The sequence below is a fragment of the Bison bison genome, unplaced genomic scaffold (assembly GCF_000754665.1).
Source record: "Bison bison bison isolate TAMUID 2011002044 unplaced genomic scaffold, Bison_UMD1.0 scf7180017864260, whole genome shotgun sequence".
Taxonomy (NCBI): domain Eukaryota; kingdom Metazoa; phylum Chordata; class Mammalia; order Artiodactyla; family Bovidae; genus Bison; species Bison bison.
In genome coordinates, this window is record NW_011494832.1 from 1,295,275 (window position 1) to 1,314,354 (window position 19,080).

Sequence of the window (19,080 nt, forward strand, 5' to 3'; positions counted from 1 at the left end):
GATAGTGGTAGAGGCGTGTACAGACAAGTATACAAAAGTCTGTACAAACAGAACATATTAAGTGTGACGGGAATACAGAACAGGATGAGAAATATTTAAAATGGAGGAATTTGGGAGAAACTTTTAGAGAAAGAGGAATTTAGAAGGCCTTCTTGAAATCTTCTTTGTTTGGAAAGAGAAGAAGTGTTAATTTTGGCAGAGAGGTAGAAAGTGGAAGAAGTATGGTACGATTGAAACAGATGTGTGAGAAGATGGTGAGCAGTAATGCTGGGTAAGTAGGGTAGTGTGCGATTTTAGAGGGTCTAAATGCAGTTCTAAGTGCCGTGGGGAGTGATGCTAGGTTGTTGAATAGCATAACAATGAGGACCCAAATATGTATCATTGATTTAGATAATATTAATATTTTGTGGTGTGTTAGTAAAGGATTACATTATTAAAGCATTTGTGTAGACTTTTACATCGGTTCAGTTGAGTCGCACAGTTGTATCTGACTCTGCGACCCCATGGGCTGCAGCACGCCAGACCTCCCTGTCCATCACCGACTCCTGGAGTCCACCCAGACTCATGTCCATTGATTCAGTGATGCCATCCAATCATCTCATCCTCTCTTGTCCCCTTCTCCTCCCGCCTTCAGTCTTTCCCAGCATCAGGGTCTTTTCAGATGAGTCAGTTCTTCGCATCAGGTGGCCAAAGTATTGGAGTTGCAGCTTTAGCATCAGTCCTTCCAATGAATATTCAGGAGTGATTTCCTTTAGGATGGACTGGTTGGATCTCCTTGCAGTCCAAGGAACTCTCAAGAGTCTTCTCCAACACCACAGTTCAAAAGCATCAATCCTTCAGCTCTCAGCTTTCTTTATAGTCCTACTCTCACATCCATACATGACTACTGGAAAAACCATAGCTTTGACTAGACGGACCTTTGTTGGCAAAGTAATGTCTCCGATTTTTAATAAGCTGTCTAGGTTGGTCATAACTTTGAGATACTAAAGATGCTTTGACAGTAAAGATGCTTTGACAAGGTATGGTGACTAAAGCAGCTTCAAGGAGAGAATTAGCTCAGGGTAACTGCCTGTGGCAATATTTGAATGTTATGCCTATGGTTAGCTCTATTTTCACAATTGGATTATTTTTATATCTTAATACATTACTTCTATCAGGTCATTTGATCAGAAATTAAAATCCTCTTAGAATCCTGTGTTTAAGGTACTCAATAAGTATAATGTTCTACTTTTTTTCTGTAAATTAAACTTAGTGTTGTAATTTAGCATATAAAGTTATTTATCATGAACTATCATGATAAAAGAGATCTCTTCCTGGACAGTCAGAATCAAAGTAGTTGGAAAAGCTTTATAAACAATCTTCATTATTAATGAAATCGTTTGTTGATTTAAATGTGTCTTTATGCTTTGTCAGATGTCTGATTCAGGAATGCATCTTAGCATGCTGTAAAACCTGTTTTAAAAATAGATATGAGCCACTCAGTGTCACTGAAAGGTTGTTGACACAGTGGAGAAACTGTTAAATGAGTTTGCGGAGCAAAACTTACCTTTACATGAAGAAGGGTTGTGTTTCGTTTGTTTTTTTTTTAAACAAAATTGAAAGTTTATTTCTGTAGGTCCATATGAATATAATTAAAATATTTAGAACATTTTATATACCTAGTGAAATGTTATAGTTGATTTTTGAAATTTATTTCCAAGGATAGTGTGGTATAAACCAAAGCATATTAAAAAATGCTTTTCACAAAATTTTATTTGAACCAGGTACTGTTTTCCTAACTTGCATTGAAGCATTTTTCTTTAAAAAAAAAAACAAAAAAAACTATTATTATGTGACAATTTAAATATTCTTCAAATGTATTAAATATCTCATATTTAGTAGATTGAATAAAAAATTCTTTTACATTTTGTATATGAAATGCCTGTTATTTACACCTTGGGACATTAGGAAAAAGGATTTTTACTTTGGTAGATAATGTGGAATTTTCATCAGTAAAGATTGGGTGAGATTAAAGGACAGTAAAGTGAAAAATTGATATTGTCATACTTTTTGTAGAATTTTTTGTGATTTGCATTTGGTAAGGTGGGGACAGAAGCCGGGGAAAAGGAGAGTTAAACCAGTTTGGACATACACATGTCTTAACAGTTACAATGACTGTGTAATGTTAATTAATAGTCTACTGACAGAATCAAGGGAAAACCTCTAGGACAAAATGTGGTTACAATTAATGAAATATTCCCAGAGGCCTCCAGGAAAAAACAAAAGGGAGATTTTTAAGTTAGTAAGGACAAGGTTCCTCCCAAAACCTTGGTAAGAGAAATGAAGGTAGTCACACTTGACTGAGGAAGTTCAGAGGATGTGGACTTTGAAGTCTCTAAATAATTGGTGTGTATATAGTTGAGAATTGACATTGCACTCTTAAGATAATTAGGTGGTGGTGGTGCTTAGTTGCTCAGTTGTGTCTGACTGGTTTGGAACCCAATGGACTTATAGCCTGCCAGGCTTCTCTGTCCATGGGATTTCCCAGGCAAGAATTTTCTTTTAAATGTCAATAGAAAGTGATTGAACTTTGTTTTCCTTCTTTAAACTGATTGCCATGTTTAAAAAAAATGAACTATTGATACTCCCTAGTTACTGAATTGGGGAACTTTAAAATATAAAATTAATAATATAATTATAATTGAGCATCTATATGTATTAGACATTGGAAAGCATTTTATGTTACTGTATTATTTATTAGTCACAAGAATCTTATAGAGGATAGATTGGTACAGTTGTTCCTATTTTATAAATATAAGAAACTAGGTCATAGAGGTGAATGACCTCTTCAATATTACATATTAGCTCGTGGAGCCATTTGAATCCTTGTCTTTTGACTCTCTGCTCCTCTTTTCATGATATGTGGGAATTTATTTGGTTTTCACAACATGGTTTACTTGAATTTGATCAATTAAAGTTACAATCAGTATCTTAGGAAAGGTAATAAGTAATTTGGTCTCTAACACTATCATAAATATAGGCGATCACGTCGTAAATCAACTATATTTCAGTAAAAGTTTAAAAAAAATACAGGCAGTAAGTAAATTCTGCCTTAAATTTTACAAGTTGATCTATTTGAACTTGCCGGTAATTATTGTCATTATATTTGAATCATTATGCGCTCCTAAAAATGGAGTATAAAAACCTCTGGTATTTTGTTTCCTCTGGGTGAACTTGGCCCTTGCAAATCTGCATGTGCCAGGATTGGCTGAGGAGGGTGCTCTCGACTCTCAGAATTTCCTTGAGATCCTGTTTGGCCGTGGATGATCCCAATTTGAAAAATGAAATCTGGGGTCAGTATCTGCATTTGAACCTGTTTAGGCTCATCCTTAACACCTGCCAGAGGTACCCTCCTGTGCCAGTGTGGTATTAAAAACTAGAAAACTATTTCAGAGGTTACTGGAATCAGTCTGGAATTAATTTTCTCTAGGGGTAAGGAACCATTAAGTTTAGTATCCAGAAGATGCTTATAAAATTGTCTGTGATGAATTTTTAAATACTAGCAAACTGATACCTGAAAAGCCCTTAATATTAGTTATTCCTGTGTAATTAACTCTAATATTCACTTAGTATTTAACATACATTGATTAGGTTTCTCCAGCTATTTGATCTCAGTTCAACTTTGTGTTACCAAGTATCAGGGAAAATTAAATGTGATTATAAATTTTGGCATCTCTGTCAAGCTATCCATTAGCAGCAGTAATTGATGCTAGTTGCTAGATAGAAGCTAAAATACAACTAACTGATTTGTTACTGAGTGAATGGATTGATTCCTATCATATGTGAATTTATAAATGAAAAATGTCTTGTATACTTGGAAAATTCTGAAATTTATTTAATGACTTATTTAAAAAATCAACTATTTTATAAGAAATTTTAAATGTTCTATTCATGTAGAAAGATCCTTCTTTTATTATGGCAACTGATTTTTTGTTTACCTAAGAGAACCTGTTGCTAAAATAGTAATGAGGAAGGGTGTAATTTAAGTATAGTCATACACCCCTTGCTCTGCAAGTAACCAGAGTGCTATGTATGCATGTTGTTCAGTCTCCTTTTAGAAGGTGGAAGTCAAGAAGTCCTTTGTTTTTCTCTCTCTTGCACAGCCTAAAATGACGAATGTGTGATTTCAGTGGGATAAATGGCGTCCAAAGTCACAGATGCTATTGTGTGGTATCAAAAGAAGGTAAGTTGACAACCAGAGCTTTTACTTTTTAAATATTTTTATTTTAAAATGCATATTTTTAAAATTTGATGAATTTGTGTCAGATATTACCGAAAATAAGAAAGGTGATGACTAAAAATATTTTTCTCTAGTTTTTACTCCACATTGTCAGAATATCTAGATTATTTTCAGTTATAAACCACATTTCCAGGATTCCAGTTCACATTTTATGAAAGCATTACATTTTTTCTTGCATTAATTTCTTTTGAGAAGAGGTAGGTTAACAGAGCTGTTATAATTTTATAACTATTTTACAGGGGTAACTATAGTTTTAATCTCTTTCTTGTAAGCTACAATTCAACAGCTGAATCTTTTCAGTAAAATAAACCTTTGGAGACTGTATTTTCCAAACTGAAATACTAAAATGTTTATTTTGACATTTTAGGAATAGTTGCCATAACTACTTAACTAGCTCTGTCATCCTATGTGTTTCAAAATAAGCTTTACCAATTTAATGTTTCCTTTATAAAGTATAAGTTCCAGTACCTTTTTTTTTTTTTGAAGATACTCCTGTTTACTCCTGAAGAGTGTTGTTTATACTCTTTAAAATGTATTGTTGTTATATGTGGTATCTTAGATTTTTAACTTCTGTAGTGAATTATGTTTGTTTTCACATTTAAAACATTTTTATGCCTTATTCATTAGGTCCCTATTAACAAAGGATAATTAGGTATTTAAAGCTTTTCCTTTGTATGGGAAAATCAGGCAATTTTAAAATTTAGTAGTAAATAAATGGTAATTAGCACACTTTAAAGATTAGACAAACCTAAGAATACAGTCTGTCTTTGAATATGTTATTTCTTTCTGGGTAGAACATACCACAGATAATTCAGTATCACATTTTTCTTATGAAGTAGTGAGTTGAAGTATTGGTGTTGATACACTATTCAGTCTTTTATGTTTCTATTTTAGTGTTAAAGTTACTTCTAAATTTCCAATATACTTAAAGAAAGCTGAATTAAATAAAACTAATTGTTTTTGCAGATAGATCTTTGAAAGCTTTTCTGTTAATTTCTACTTATGAGAGAAATGCTTATCAAAAATTTTATCCGACTTTTTATGTGCAAACATTTCAAACTTCACTAAAGATCATTTATAGAATGTATTAGCTTAACTGACCTCTTTTAAGATCAGAGAGTTTGAAATATTATATTCACATTCAGTAAGCACAGTAGCACCCTTCTTACCTGAGGGTCTAACAGCTTTGGATGTGTCTTAGTCGCTCAGTTGTGTCCGACTCTTTGCGACCCCATGGACCACAGCCCACCAGGCTCCTCTGTTCAATGGAACTCTCCAGGCAAGAACACTGGAAAATGGATTGCCATTTCCTTCTCCAAAAGCTTTGGATATGTGCAATCAAAAAATTCTCCAGAGGAACCCTAACAGATATAACAAATTATATCTAGCAAATATAATCACATCATAATCACCAGAACCATTAACCAGATTTGATTTGCTTGATTGTTTTATTTTGCTTTTAAATTTAATTTTCTTGAAGAATACATAGGAATACTTTGAAAGATTACTTAATCTTTCAAGGCTTATTAAAAAAAAAAAAATAGCACCTGTAAGTACCCTTACCTATCCTTATCCAACCTCTGAGTTCTGTTCCCAGAGGTAGTTGTTTTAAATTCCTATGCCCTGAATACTTATTTAACCAGAATTTTTAGTCATTGGGAGGATGGAGGTGGGTTAGTGGAAAGAAATAAAAAAAAAAATGAAATCCTAATTATACAGTGAAAAATCAGTAAGAAATCATCTACAATGTAATATACTGTGATAATATTTCCTTTCAGTTCGACAGTTTATATTTTTTGCTTGGTTTTTCTGGATCTTGAAAGTCTCTGACAGAGCTGACAAATTTTTGTTGTAGTCAATCACATTCAGGTATTCTACTAATTTCTTTTTTCCTTCTTGGGAATGACCTTCTTAGAACCCTCTGTCCACCTGCTGCATTCTTCGGTGGATTGTTCTCAACTCATGCCTGTCACCTGCCATCTTGGTATTTTCTTTTATCATCAGCCTGAGAGTTCCTTTCACTGCTCTTAGATCATACAGATTTATTTTCCTCTTAAATATATCCTAGTAAAAAGAAGTCCTTTCAGAGGTGTTCATGTTTCAGTGAAAAAAGAAGGCTTGAGTACTGAAGCTTGATATTCCTGATTATTTGACTAAGGCAGATCATTTGATTTTTTGAATCTCATTTCTCTGAATTAATTAGATAATGATTCACAACCTCTTTTCAGTCATGTATCTTTTTGAAATTGTGATGAAATTTCCAGTTTCCAGGTTATTTCCAGAAAACTGTATGTAGGGAACAAACAAAATTTTACATCTGAGTCAAGCCCCAAATGAAGAAGTCCTGGGTTAGGTGATTTTAAATGTTTTAATATTTTAGCATTCTTTGATTTTGTGTCTGTCATTCAGTAGTTATTCATGTTATATACTAGGAGGTATCACTATAAATAAAAACCAAGAAATTTCAACTTCATTTTCTTGAATATTTCTTTGCTTGTAACTCACTTTAGAGTCACCTTTTTTACTGGAGAATGGTGACATTTTCGTAATTTTGTTTTGAGTAATGAAAATGAGCTACCCCCAAAGACCATTACTTGATTTATGGACTGCTGTGGACATAAATTCTAATATCAGATGGGAAATTTCCAGGAGAAAAATAAGTATACATAAATTGGTTTTAAGTATTAAATGTGTGTTGATGATCTAGGTAAATATCTTGTTAAAAAAACTTTTAATAAATTGCATGGTTTATTTTGAGATTTTAGAAGTTCACTAGTATCTAATTCTAAACTTCATTTTGTACTGTCATAGCCATCTATAGTCATGAATTTGAAAGTTCCTGTTGAAGCAAAGTGATTTTCAGTGTTAATTTGGAAGACTCATTTAACCCTCAAGAATGGTAATAGAAGAAACCAGAATAGTTTTTGATTAATATTGGGCTTTTGAACTTTTTTTTTTTAATAATACACTGCTTTTCTTTCGCATTTCTCCTTTCTTGTTCCTGAGAAGACGGGATTATTTATCTTTCAGAAGGCATCCTAAATAGGGGCTTAAGTTATAGGAGGTAAAAGATAATTGACACACTAAGTATTTCTTTTAAAAAAAATACAACCTGTAGAGTTCTATTGTAAATATGTAGATCATATTATGAGAGAATGAGGTTATGTTTTCAGGAAATGAATATATAAAAGCAGAGTGGCCCAGATAAAACTCCAGATTTTAAGGAGGCACTAGTGACACTGTATAGAAATAGTAAGATAGTGAACTTACTTTATAGAACTGAGGAAGAACTATATACATCTTGGTCATTGCTTTTATGGAGTCAGTAGCCAGCAAGAAAATTGGAATGAATTATGTTTAATAGCTTTTAAATATGAGCCCACAGTGGAATTTATTTAGTAGTTTAAATGAGAAACTGGCCTTAGTATCATGAACTTGATTGATAACTACTGTCAACTATTGATAGTTGGGAACGTTAAATTCTCTACCATTTTAGTAAAGTTCAGTTGTGTATACTTGTGTGTTTGTGTGTATGTGTGTGTACTAAGGACATATGTAAGGCATTTCAGAGCAATAACTTGCCCGGGTCACACAGATGGTTGAGCAGTATTAAGTCTCAACTTTCATTTCCAAAAACCTGTGCTATTATTTGCAGTAAGACAAATCCAACTCAGCCTATCTTTAGCAAAACAAGGGACATTTTTTGTCTTTCAAGCTAAACCATGAAAAGTGGTGAAATGCATCTCAGGGTTGACTGAATTCTAAGACCAGAGCTTCATCAGAGGTGTCTTATCTGTCTCTTTCTTTCCTACTTTCCTTGAGCTAACATGTTTCTTCCTGGCACGTACATGCAAAAAACTTTCCTTGCTGTAGAAATACGCCCAGAGGGGCCTCCACACTCCTTTTAGCTCCTTGAGGAGGATGTGTGGAGGACTGGAATACAGTGGGTTTCCTACCAAAACTATTCCCAACCTTTTTCCCTGTTGGAAGAACCTCTATTTTGTTAGGGAATTCATTATAGAGCAGTGTGGCCTGGGAGCATGTATCTAGTCTCAGAGGGCATGAATCCTGATCAGTCTAAGCCAGTCTGGAAGTCTATTTCTGTTGCCAGTGATTGGCTTAGAAAGAGGCACATATTCCATTTCTGGCTAATGAGATATGAAAACTTCTGGGGAAATCTTCCATCACTTAAAAAGAGACCCAACAATAATAATAGCAAAAGCTATATAACATTTGTTATGTACCAGGCATTTTCTAGGTTTTATATATATATATATATAATTTAACATAAATGAATGAAATGAGATACAGGGTCTGCTACCTGTCTCTGGATGCTTTGGGAGAATCTCTGCTGCCTGAAGCTGTGGTAAGCAAACTTGCTCCCCAGAGGGGAACAACAGGCAGAGTTGAAAGATGGAAAGAACCTGAATTTTTCAGGATTTTTTGAGCCATGGAATTAACTAACTCTGGAAATATCTTACTTTGAAACTTATTATTGTATGAGATACTATCCCCTCATTTTTTTCAGCTACTTGAAGTTTAATTTCCTTGCAGCTGAAGGCATGCTAAATAATTAACCAAGAAATGCTTTCTGATGATATGTAGTTTCCTGTATAGTCCTTTTTTTTTTTTCTTTGAATGGTTATAGCAGTAGATACAAGATTAACATCTACCAAAATAGAAGTCCTGAGCCTCAGACCAATGGATTTATCACATTTTCTCTTTTTTTTTTTTCTTGAACCATATTCTTACAGGAATCATTAAATCTTCAATGTGATTTTTAAACTACTGTGCCTTATAGTATGATGTGATTAAAAGAGCATTTGTATTTGATTTTGTGACATTGGTTAGCTTGTAATATTGAGTGTGTTATCTAATCTGTGTGAGCCTCAATTTCTTTTCATCTGAGGAGATTAATGCTTCCTCTATGTGCCTGAAAGGGTTGTGAAGCAGTAAATCAACTTTAAATACAGTTTTTAAAAAGGTTTTTATTACTGGTTTATGAATTGTTCATATGCAGTATCTCTCTTAAAAATGATTTGAGTTTGAATTTTATTTACAAAGAAGAAACTATGCTATACAGTGGTCAGTTCACTCCACCCTGAGGTTAGCTTCAGCCCTGACCCTTGAATTGTTTAGCTGATGTTTCCCCTTTTTGTTGAAGCTAGTTCAAATTAGACTGTTACTTGTAAAAGAGTCCCAACTAATGTATAGAGAATATATAAATTTTATTGAGGTATGATACATACTCAGAACCACACAGATTATAATTTATTATATATATTATAAATTTATATATATATTTACAAACTGAGCAACTGCTTGTGTTCAGGACTTTGTTTGCTGTTTACAAAATAGGACTCAGATCAAGAAAGAGAATGTTACTAGCTTTACAAAACCTTCAGGCTCCCTTTTAGTCACAGCCTGACCCTTTTGACCAGTGTATGAGGCAGTATGTCTTCATGGTAACCAGAACACAGGTGTGGGGGTTGGCAAAAGATTTTGAATCCTTTTTCTTGAAAGCATGTATGGTTCTGGATAAGTGTCGTCTCTGAATTTCACTTTCATGATATATATAAACATTGTCCTTTATGCTTGCATGCTAAGTTGCTTCAGTCATATCCTTTATATTTACTTGAGGATTAATTGATGACATATGTGAAGTGTTAGCAAAGTGCTCTTCACATGTAGGCCTTCAATGAATGAGAGTTATTTCTGTTATTATTGCTTCATGTTCTATGCACTGATCAGAGGAAGTTCCACTAACTTATTTCAGAGTGCTTTATTTCATGGATTCTAAAAATTCTCATGAGGCTAAAAAGATTCTTATTTGTAAATAAAAAACCTGAAATATCAGTCTTCTGATACCCAGTATTAGAACAGTGGGTATTTAGTTGATATTTAACACTCATACAACAGAGACATGATGAAGTGTAATTTATAAACCTCAACTTTCTTTGCTTCAGTCACTGCTCATTTTTTCCACCATTTCCTTTTCAAAGTCACTTTCTTGCCAAAAATAAAGATTTTTCCTAGCAGAAATAGATTGGTTAGTTTAGTTACTGAAATATTTACCTTTTCACTTAGGAATTTTCTCCCCTATTTTGGTCATGAAGTTCTTGAAATTTTCCACTCTCACAGTCTCTCCAGTTTGGGTGCTTCTAAGGTAAATAGTTTGAGTTTGAATTTCATTTACAAGGAAGAAGAAACTATGCAGTCGTCAAAATAGTTTGACTTTAGAGATCATCTGGTTCCTGTTAAACTTTTTGCTTTACTGATAAGAAACCTGATGCCTGTAGATCTAATAACTTGATCATAGTCATGAATTAATGATAAAACCAAAACTCAAGTCTGCTTTCAGGCCGCTCTTTTCTCCTGTACTAAGGTTGCTTTGAAAAACACACTGAAGAAACTTTTATAAAATTCATCTGTTGAGTGTGAACTTTTTAAAAAAACTTTAAAAAAAAGCTTCATTTAATCTGTAGATAAACCTTAAAAGAAAGCTGAGCACCGAAGAATTGATGCTTTTGATCTGTGGTGTTGGAGAAGACTCTTGAGAGTCCCTTGGACTGCAAGGAGACCCACCCAGTCCATCCTAAAGGAGACCAGTCCTGGGTGTTCATTGGAAAGACTGATGTTGAAGCTGAAATTCCGATACTTTGGCCACCTGATGCGAAGAGCAGACTCATTTGAAAAGACCCTGAGGCTGGGAAAGATTGAGGGCGGGAGAAGAAGGGGATGACAGAGAATGAGATTGTTGAATGGCATCACCGACTTGATGGACATGGGTTTGGGTGAACTCTGGGAGTTGGTGATGGACAGGGAGGCCTGGCATGCCGCGATTCATGGGGTCGCAAAGAGTTGGACATGACTGAGCGACTGAACTGAACTGAACTGAAACCTTAATAAAGAATGTTTTATGTTCCCCAACTCCCCTTCCAGCTTCTGTCCTTGCTCATCCCTCCTACTGTTCCTTGGCTTCCAGTTAGAAAGGACTATGCCATTGTCTTTCAGTTCAGTTCAGTCACTCAGTTGTGTCTGACTCTTTGTGACCCCATGGACTGCAGCAGGCCAGGCCGCCCTGTCCATCACCAACTCCCAGAGCTTACTCAAACTCAGGTCCATCGAGTCGGTGAGGCCATCCAACCATCTCATCCTCTGTTGTCCCCTTCACCTCCTCCTGCCTTCAGTCTTTCCCAACATCAGGGTCTTTTCCAGTGAGTCAGTTCTTCACATCAAGTGGCCAAAGTATTGGAGTTTCAGCTTCAGCGTCAGTGCTTCCAATGAATATTCAGGACTGATTTCCTTTAAGGTTTACTGGTTTGATCTCCTTGCAGTACATTGTCTTTATTGCCTCTTTAGCCATTGGTCCTCGAGTTGCTGCAGTCTGGCTTCTGCCTGGCTTCTGCCTCTGCCTTTCTGCTGGAAGTACTCAAAGGTCAGCGGTGATAATAAACCGTTATTAAAACAACACCTAGTGCTTCTTGTGGATTTACTGGGTGTCAAACACTGGGCTCAGTGCTTTGTTTACATTGAAGGGAGAAACCTGGAGAATCAAGGCCATGCAGGACTTGCAGATGTTTTTGACTTAGTTGGATAAATTTTTAAAAATCAAGTCAACATGAAAGAGCAGAATATTTCAGATAAAAATATGAACTTGGGGAATATGCTGTCCAGTTTGCTACAGTCCTCATGGTGAATATATGTGTGCTTGGACCTACCTCACCTCTCCTTTATATCACCTGTCTGACCCCTGTAGGAACATGGTTTACTGTCTGCACTTTACATGGGTATTCAGGGCTTTTTAAAGGTAATTTCTTTTGTGAGAGTGTTTGAAAGGGTGTCACCTTTTTTTAAAAAAATAGAATTAATATACATAGGTATTGATTTAACATTAATGATTGAATGATGATGATAATGAAGGTGCTTAGCACTGCCACGTATTTAAGTAGCATCTGTTTTTCAGAGTGCTTCCATATTATATATTTTCATGGTTTGATTTACTGTGATAATGAAATGGATTAACTTGGTGGCTATATCAAGATACTGTAAGAAGTTGTATAAGATTTCTAGGACTTTCATAATTGACCACAAACTGGATGGCTTAAAACCACAGAGTTGTATTTTTTCCATGGTTCAGGTTGCCAGCAGTTCAAAATCAGCATCACTATGGTTGGTTCCTTCTTTTGGGAGGCTCTTGGAGAGAAACTGTCCATGCCTGTCATGTAGCTTCTATGCAAACACAGTCCTTGGTGTTCTTTGGCTTGTAGATGCATCATTCCAGTCCATTGTTTGGCTTCTTCACTCTTTCTGTACTTCCTCTTCTGTTCCCTCTTGAGAATAATGGAATTATTGTTATTAATTATTGTTATTAATAAAAATTTGGATACTTAAAGGTTTTGGTTAATAGTTTTAAAAATTGGACATTTCTATATCTGTTAAAATAGACATCATCAAAAGAAGGGGGCAATTTTCTTTTGTATTTTTGATAGCTCTGTATTTATTGCATTTAGTTGCTCTCTCCTTTGCTCTTTGCTTTAATTTCTAGAACAAATAGCTTCTTTTTTTTTTTTCTTGTAAAATGTCATTCTTTATCTGAGATAATTTGAAATACTTTTTTTCATGATTAAGGAGAGATATTTTAGGAAGGAACAAAACAAATGATGCGTTAAAAAGTGGATGGAGTAGGATAATTTCTTAAATTTAATAGCCTAATTTTACATAGTAACTGTGAAAAATGAACCATACTCTTTGATACATATTCTGATACATTTCTTCAAATAGCCAAACTTGTTTTTAAAAAATTGACTTTTTCCAAAAATTCTTTTACTGCAAATGGTATAGACATGATCACTTTTTAATATTTTCCTGAATTGTGGTTGTTGCTAATTGTGGTTTAATTGTGTTCATTGTGATTTGGTCTATAATACATTGTCGTTTACGTGTGCTCTTTTCTCATGAATTTTCACTTCTTTGGCTTTATCCTCATTTGTTTAATCAGTTAGTAAAATTGTAGGTAAATTCATCGCACAGGGCTCTCCATATCCCCAGGTTGTGTATCCACAAGTTAAGCCAAACTCAGGTCAAAGATGTTCAGGAACAAAAAATATTCAGAAAGTTCCAAAAAGCAAAATATGATTTTCCCAAGCACCAGCAACTACTTACATAGCATTTTACATTGTATTAGTTATTGTAAGTAATCTAGAGATGATTTAAAGTAAATGAGAGGATGTACATAGGTTAAATGCAAATATTATGCCCTTTTTGTAAGGAACTGGAACGAATCCCCTGTGGATACTGAAGGAGGACGTGTCTGAAGCAAAACGTGAGGGAAAATTCAAGGAAGTTTCTCTTTGGGTAAAAATTCAAGTACTCCAGTGAGCTGATTCTGCCGCCAGCTTTTTCAGTGACTCAGAAACTCTTACTTCTTTCTGTTTTTTTTTTTTTGGCCTGAGGCTGTCACTCTTTGAGGTTGCCTTGTGTTAGAACCTTGTTTCTAAGGAATCAGAAATGTAGAGAGGGAAAAAGGTACCTTAGAAATTAACCTTTTTAGTATCTTTATTTCACTGATGAGGAAACTGAGACACTGAGAGATAAGAGAACTCAATAAAGTCTTGCTTTTATTTATGTGTTTGTCTTTACCTAGTCTAGAGAGCTGTCAACCATACTATGAATTATTGAATTTCACTTTTTGAGCAAGCTTTACCTGTACTTAATTGAAATAGTAGAGTCAGCTCCCATGGATGAAGCAAATGGAAACAAAACAAAACAAAACAAAACCTTGTAGGATTTCCTAGCAAAGTCCTTCTGGGCTGCTACAGGGTAATGTTTACATACTCCAAGGGGATCCATATTCAGTCCTCCTTAGTATTAAAGTACTAAGTTAACAAAAACAGTATTAATAGAAAATTATTATTATTAAAGTTTTTGAAGTATCTTTCCCTGTGTTCAGATATTATGAATACATAAACACGCAATTGCTTAATATTTTATGTTTGTCCTGTTTAGAAGTTGAGTATTTGGCGATAGAAGGTTTTTGGTTTTGTTTTGCAAATATTCTGGTATGCCAGAACTAGGAATATCTACAAAGTACATAACTTCTTTGAAATACTGCAGTTCTCTTATTTGCTTATCAGTCTTTTGGGGGGGGTAGGTGAAATATTTATTCCTTTAAAAGGAAATATTCATTTGCCTACAGCAGTTGCTGGAGATACAGTGCCTAAAAATTAAAGTAGTTGTTTACACAGATTATGAGGAGATCTAGGAGACAATGTTATTTGAAGAGAGTTGAAATTTTTCACTGATTAAACCTTATACCTGTAGGGAGTTGGGAAGAAAAATATTAATATTTTATGACATACTAGAAAACTAGTCTCTAATCTTTTTCATTTGCTGATGAATAGATTTAAAATAGAAATGTTAGTCAAGGGTGTAAGTTTGCCAATTATATTCCAAATATCTTGTAGTCAGTTTATCTTTAACCATGGTAACAGACAGAGTGGTGAAATAAGTTGGTAAGTTGCCATTGACAGCCTAAAATTAGGCAAATGTACCAGCTTTTACAAGGCCTGTAATATCTAAAACACTGATGTTAACCTGCTCTGTGTTTATAGTTCACAAAGAATGACATTTATAAATGGTATTTAGCAGGGTAACTTACAAACTAAATTGCCATTTGCCAAATGGCACATGGAGTTTATTCAAAAGAAGACTGTTAATTCAATACCAAGGACTGATTCACAAGAATAAAAAGCTGGAGAGGGTGTATTGCCTAAAAATTTCCTATTTGAATTTTTGCCCCAAATTAACATCCTTAAGATACACTTGGTCATTTAAAATGAAATGTTGCTTTAGTTTGCTTTTTGTGTTTGGTGTCTTTTCCCTTCTCCCCCTATGGTGGGATTAAAATTACAGATAGAGAGTTCTGATTTATCTAGTTTATTTATCTAGTTTATCTGGTTTATCTAGTGAAGAAGTGGGTTAGTGCATAACTGTAAACAAGTAAAAGACAGTATATAAAGGAAAGTAAGGTAGCCCTCAGTGACTGATTCTGTGTGACCCCGTGGACTGTGTCTTGCCAGGCTCCTCTGTCCATGGAATTCTCCAGGCAAGGATACTGGAGTGGGTTACTTTTTCCTCCTTCAGGGGATCTTTCCACCCAGGGATTGAACTATGTCCCTTCCATCTCTTGTACTGGCAAGCAGGTTCTTTACCACTAGCACCACCTAGAAAGCCAAAGGTAGCCCTATTAAAATTTAATTCTTTAATAGAGTTTTGGGGAATCAGAGAATGAGGTATTATTTTTCCAATATCAAAATGGTAGACAGAAGGATGTTTTAATTAAAAAGTAATTTTTAATTACTGGTTTGTGGCCACAGCACTTTACGTGGTTCATTTTTATTTACTGGTAGAAAACTAGGAAAAATTGTTAGTGAAGCCTCATTACATTGACTTCATACAGGGAAAACTCAGTACATTTAAGTTTTATCAGTACAGTTTGACTTTCATAATTAAAGCCTTTAAAAAAAAAATCAAGACTTTTCCCTCTCTCCAAAAATAATGTCCTGTTAGAATTTGTACCTGTCTGCATTTAAATAGCATTTATGAGGGGCCTGCTATGTATTAGGCACTGAGTACTACCCTACAGCAGCTCTGCATCATGGGAGAACCAAAGTACAAACAGAAAACGATTATGTAAGTGCTACAAGAAAACCCTAGACACACTATGGAAACTCATGTAAATTTGTTCTTTCGGTCCCCATTCTGTTACTACTTGTATTTTCTAAATAGTTCTCAGATTTGCTGTAATCTTCCTGTTTTCATTGTTTCTTAATTCTTGTTCCAGTTAAATATTTCTTCCTTAGAGACACCAGAGTGATTTATTTTAAATGAAAATTTGGACTTATATATTTAATAACACTCTTCAAAGACTTCTCACATATCGTATAAACTCACATTTCTTCACAAACCATAAGGATTTAAAAAAAAAAATTCAGTTACCTTTGTAACCTCTTCCAGCCTTCAGCTCTCACTGAATTAATTCCACTTCTCCAACAAGTAAAACTTTGACATCTCCCCATACTGTTTTTCACCTTACTGCTTGAGGTGCCCACTTCGTTGTTACCCTGCCCCTGCCTTGTAAACTAACTCAGTTGATCCTTAATAGGTAAAACTAGTATCTTCCCCTGAAGGACATCTTTCATAATCCCATGGAGACTGGATTATGTGTTCCTTGCCAATGCTCATATAGGAAATTTATGCATGCTATCTGTAAGGCAAGAATATGGAGATTTTTATTTTCTTAATTCTTTCTTGTTTTTTTTTTTTTTTTTAACAACTTTACAAACTAATGTGATAGTTACTTACCACTTTCAGAAGTCAACACCATTCTTTGTTTTTAATTTTCATTGTGAACTCTTGGCTTTAAAGATACTTGATAATGTTTCACCCTGTTGCAGTTTTTGATGCTCAGATTGTTGTGTTGCCAATAGGAGATTATTCAGGTTGGCTTTTGAGTCTCTTTGGCATGACTAGTTAGTCAGTTAGTTCAATCACTCAGTCGTGTCCGACTCTTTGTGACCCCATGGACTGTTGCATGCCAGGCTTCCCTGTCCATCACCAGCTGCTGGAGCTTATTCAAACTCATGTCCATTGAGTCGGTGATGCCATCCAACCATCTCATCCTCTGTCGTTCTCTTCTCCTCCTGCCTGCATGACTAGTAGTGTTTGTATAAATTCAGTTATTTTTCTAACTCTGTGTTACAGTGGTATTTTGTTATTCTAGCACTTACCACAGATTGACTTGCATTATAATTAATTCCCCCTGATAATCCATAAGGGAAGGAATTGTTATCTTTGTAACTCTATTATTTATTTCAATGCTTTACTTTTTTATTTAGAGCTTGGTAAATTTTTCTGCTTTGATAACAGTACTTTCAGAAGACAATACTTACATTAAACTTTTGGTTTGTGTAGTTCTTTATTATCTTGAGTGCCAATGATGTGCCATATACCAAGGCAGACACTTATTTTGAGTAATTTGATGTAATTTAGTAGTAAATATGAAATAGTCTCTGTATGCTGAATATCTGTTACATTAAGTATTAAACATAATGCTTCAGCTTATAGTAGCAATAAAGGACAGAAATGGTATGGACCTAATAGAAGCAGAAGATTTTAAGAGGTGGCAAGAATACAGAAAAAAATTGTACAAAAAAGATCTTCACAACCCAGATAATCACGATGGTGTGATCACTGACCTAGAGCCAGACATCCTGGAGTGTGAAGTCAGGTGGGCCTTAGAAAGCATCACTGTGGGGGAACACATGTATACCTGTGGCGGATTCATTTCGATATTTGGCAAAACTAATACAATATTGTAAAGTTTAAAAATAAAATAAAATTAAAAAAAAAAGATAGAAAGCATCACTACGAACAAAGCTAGTGGAGGTGATGGAATCCCAGTTGAGCTATTTCAAAACCAAAAAGATGATACTGTGAAAGTGTTGCACTCAACATGTCAGCAAATTTGGAAAACTCGGCAGTGCCACAGGACTGGAAAAGGTCAGTTTTCATTCCAATCCCAAAGAAAGGCAATGCTAAAGAATGCTCAAACTACCGCACAATTGCACTCATCTCACACACTAGTATTGTGATGCTCAAAGTTCTCCAAGCCAGGTGTCAGCAATACGTGAACCATGAACTTCCAGATGTTCAAGCTGGTTTTAGAAAAGGCAGAGGAATCAGAGATCAAATTGCCAACATCTGCTGGATCATTGAAAAAGCAAAAGAGTTCCAGAAAAACATCTACTTCTGCTTAATTGATTATGCCGAAGTGTTTGACTGTGTGGATCACAATAAACTATGGAAAATTCTGAAAGAGATGGTAATACCAGACCACCTGACCTGCCTCTTGAGAAACCTATATGCAGGTCAGGAAGCAGCAGTTAGAACTGGACATGAAACAACAGACTGGTTCCAGATAAGAAAAGGAGTAGTGCTCGCTTCGGCAGCACATATACTAAAATTGGAACGATACAGAGAAGATTAGCATGGCCCGTGTGCAAGGATGACACGCAAATTCATGAAGCGTTCCATACTTTTTGGAATATACTGAATTAAAAAGTCATCTGTTTTATAAAAAAAAAAAAGAAAAGGAGTACATCAAGGCTGTATATTGTCACCCTGCTTATTATATGTGGAGTACATCATGAGAAACACTGGGCTGGAAGAAGCACAAGCTGGGAATCAAGATTGTTGGGAGAAATATCAATCACCGCATATATGCAGATGACACCACCCTTATGGCAGAAAGTGAAGAGGAACTAAAAAGCCTCTTGTTGAAAGTGAAAGAGGAGAGTGAAAAAGTTGGCTTAAAGCTCAACGTTCAGAAAACGAAGATCATGGCATCTGGTCTCATCGCTTCATGGGAAATAGATAGGGAAACAGTGGAAACAGTGGCTGATTTTATTTTTCTGGGCTCCAAAGTCACTGCAGATGGTGACTGCAGCCATGAAATTAAAAGATGCTTGCTCCTTGGAAGGAAAGTTATGACCAACCTAGATAGCATATTCAAAAGCAGAGACATTACTTTGCCAACAAAGGTCCATCTAGTCAAGGCTATGGTTTTTCCAGTGGTCATGTATGGATGTGAGAGTTGGAGTGTGAAGAAAGCTGAGCGCCAAAGAATTGATGCCTTTGAACTGTGGTGTTGGAGAAGACTCTTGAGAGTCCCTTGGACTGCAAGGAGATCCAGCCAGTCCATTCTACAGGAGATGAGTCCTGGGTGTTCTTTGAAAGGA

At 35.1% G+C, this 19,080-nt stretch overlaps 1 protein-coding gene across 4 annotated transcripts in view; it reads left to right on the forward strand.

Annotated features, from left to right (window-relative positions):
- Positions 1-3,949: 3,949 nt before the first annotated feature.
- Positions 3,950-19,080, forward strand: part of PHTF2 (putative homeodomain transcription factor 2) — a 150,920-nt gene continuing 135,789 nt past the window's right edge. For 3 of the 4 annotated variants that reach the window (XM_010848099.1, XM_010848098.1, XM_010848100.1), the window contains exon 1: positions 3,950-4,222. In XM_010848099.1, coding sequence (XP_010846401.1) covers positions 4,178-4,222 — 45 coding nt within the window. In that variant the 5' untranslated portion in view covers positions 3,950-4,177. The remainder of the gene's footprint in view (positions 4,223-19,080) is intronic. The other variant, XM_010848101.1, reaches the window with a different exon arrangement.